This window comes from Amblyomma mixtum, chromosome 6 (genome assembly GCF_055824585.1).
Source record: "Amblyomma mixtum isolate Tamu chromosome 6, ASM5582458v1, whole genome shotgun sequence".
NCBI lineage: Eukaryota > Metazoa > Arthropoda > Arachnida > Ixodida > Ixodidae > Amblyomma > Amblyomma mixtum.
In genome coordinates this window covers 23,158,422-23,160,750 of record NC_143017.1, presented here as the reverse complement: position 1 = coordinate 23,160,750, position 2,329 = coordinate 23,158,422, and the positions used below count along the sequence as shown (strand labels likewise).

The 2,329-nt window shown below is 38.1% G+C and overlaps 1 protein-coding gene across 1 annotated transcript; it reads left to right on the top strand.

Moving 5' to 3' along the window:
* Positions 1 to 355: 355 nt before the first annotated feature.
* LOC149338420 (uncharacterized protein B0403.1-like) lies at positions 356 to 1,206 on the top strand. The gene has a single exon (XM_089550319.1). The coding sequence runs from the start codon at positions 405 to 407 to the stop codon at positions 1,113 to 1,115; it is 711 nt and encodes a 236-aa protein (XP_089406445.1). The 5' UTR covers positions 356 to 404; the 3' UTR covers positions 1,116 to 1,206.
* The last annotated feature ends 1,123 nt before the right edge of the window (positions 1,207 to 2,329 follow it).

Genomic DNA, 2,329 nt, shown 5'->3' with positions numbered 1-2,329 from the left:
ACGCTGTACATCATTTAATGAGGATTGATGCCGTATTCATTGATTTTGCAAAAGCTTTCGACAAAGTTGCTCATAATCGTCGTATATTTAAACTTAAAAATCTTAACATAAAGAGCAATGTTTTGAACTGGGTTGTTAACTTTTTATTTAACAGACAGCAGTTCGTGTCTGCCAATGAATTTTGCTCCGCACTAACCCATGTAAAGTCTGGTGCGCCCCAAGGCTCGGTGCTCGGGCCGATCCTCTTCCTTATTTACATCAACGACATAAGCAGCAACCTCACTTCTACAATTAGGCTATTTGCGGACGACTGTATTATTTACAGAAAGATTACTGACCCTCATGACACTAATGCTTTGCAATCAGATCTTGATGAAATAGCTAAGTGGTGCGAACAATGGCATATGGAAATAAACGTTTCGAAAACGAAACTTGTAACATTTACGACGGCTAGAGTCACTGAACCCATCTCTTATTCTATCGGTAACATGGCCATTGAAAAAGTTCCTGCAATCAAATACCTAGGTGTCTACATTTCTTCTGATTTAACATGGCACAAACACATTGAATATATAACCACTAAAGCATACAAAACCCTGGGTTTCATTAGGCGTAGCTTGTACTTTGCAAATCAGGCGACCAAACTTTTAGCAAACACAACTTTAGTCAGATCACAACTAGAATATGCCGCTTTCATCTGGAACCCACATCAAGCTTATCTTGCGGATAAACTGGAATCACTTCAAAATAAGGCTGCTAGGTTTATCACAAGGAAATACGCGCGCTACTCCAGCATCACAGATATTAAATCATCTCTAAATTTAAGCTCTCTTGGAAAGCGAAGACTTGTCACCCTGCTATGTCACTTTCACAATATCTATCACAATCACTCGCCATTCACAGATTCTCATATCAAACCAGCACATCGCATTTTCCCCCGATTAGACCACTGCTTCAAAGTGCAACCCCAGATAGCTCACACTGAACTTATGCGTCATTCGCCATTGTTCCTTGCCATCTATCACTGGAATAAACTACCTGCAGAAATTGTTCTCGAAAACAATTACGACGCATTTCTTAACAAACTGAAGAGCTTACTCTTTGCTGGCCCTTAATGAAATATTATCAGAAGTGTATTCTTTTTTAGATTGTCTTGAACAATGTGGTCCACGTGTGTGCGTGTTTTAAAATACTTTATTTATCCTGTTGTCTTCCCTATTTATCTGAGCTCATGTTTTTTTATGGTTTGTGATATTTTTCACTGTGCTATGTAATACGATTGCTTTATTGTTTTTCTTTAACCCCCTATGTAATGCCTGCAAAGGGCCTCTAGGGTATTTGAATAAAAAAAATAGTCTCTATGTAGATGGTATACCAGCGAAAATGTCGTTTATAAAAATTACATAGGAAGGTGTCCTGGAACTGACTATTGCGGTATACTTAGGTGATATCGCCTTCTTTCAAAATTTCATCATTAACCACCAGCCTTTGTTTTCTTAATTGAAGGTACGCTTTGAGCTCTGCTATTACTTCACTGTTGATGTAATGCAGTGATAATTTTTCTAACAATGAAGTATGTGGTACAACGTCAAACACGTTCATGAAATCCAGAAACACGCAGTCAACAGCAACTCTTACCTTAAGAACAAGCTATGACTCATGAAAATCCAACACGAAACCCATGTTGTTTGTTACTGATCATGGAAAACTTGTTAATAAGATGTACAATATTGGTAAAAAAATACATGCTCCAAAGCCTTGAAAGCTGCTCTCATGAGAGACACAGGGCGATAATTCGATACTGATTAGCTGGTTCCGATTTTCTAAGCAGCACAACATCCACCATTTTTCATTGATTAGGCAAATTACTCTATTAAAGTGACTTTGGAAAAAAAAGATAAAGATATTTCGCCAGGCAACTTACGCAAGACGAAAGCAACGCATTTGATTACCCATCAGGTCTGGAGGCTTTTGAACCATTCAATCCTTTTAGCCTTTTAGCAATTCCACGGTGGTCAAAAACAGTGTCCATTGGCTCAACGCAGAATCCCCCTAACAGTGCAGTGTCATTGGAACCAACATGAGTACAACACACAGACCTAAAGAAGCCTCTAAAACAGTTTGCTTTATCGAGATTATTGCAAACATCACCACGATCATGTTCAAGCAGTTGGATAGGCTGATCATCCTTTCCATTTGATTTAAAATCTGCTATAACTCTTTCGTGTGTTTTTTTAATGCGCCAGTGGAAAGAACTAAAAAAAATACATCCTTTCCGTCATTCATCATCGTTTTTACTTCTTTTGTCAACTGCAGAAGTTTATCTTTT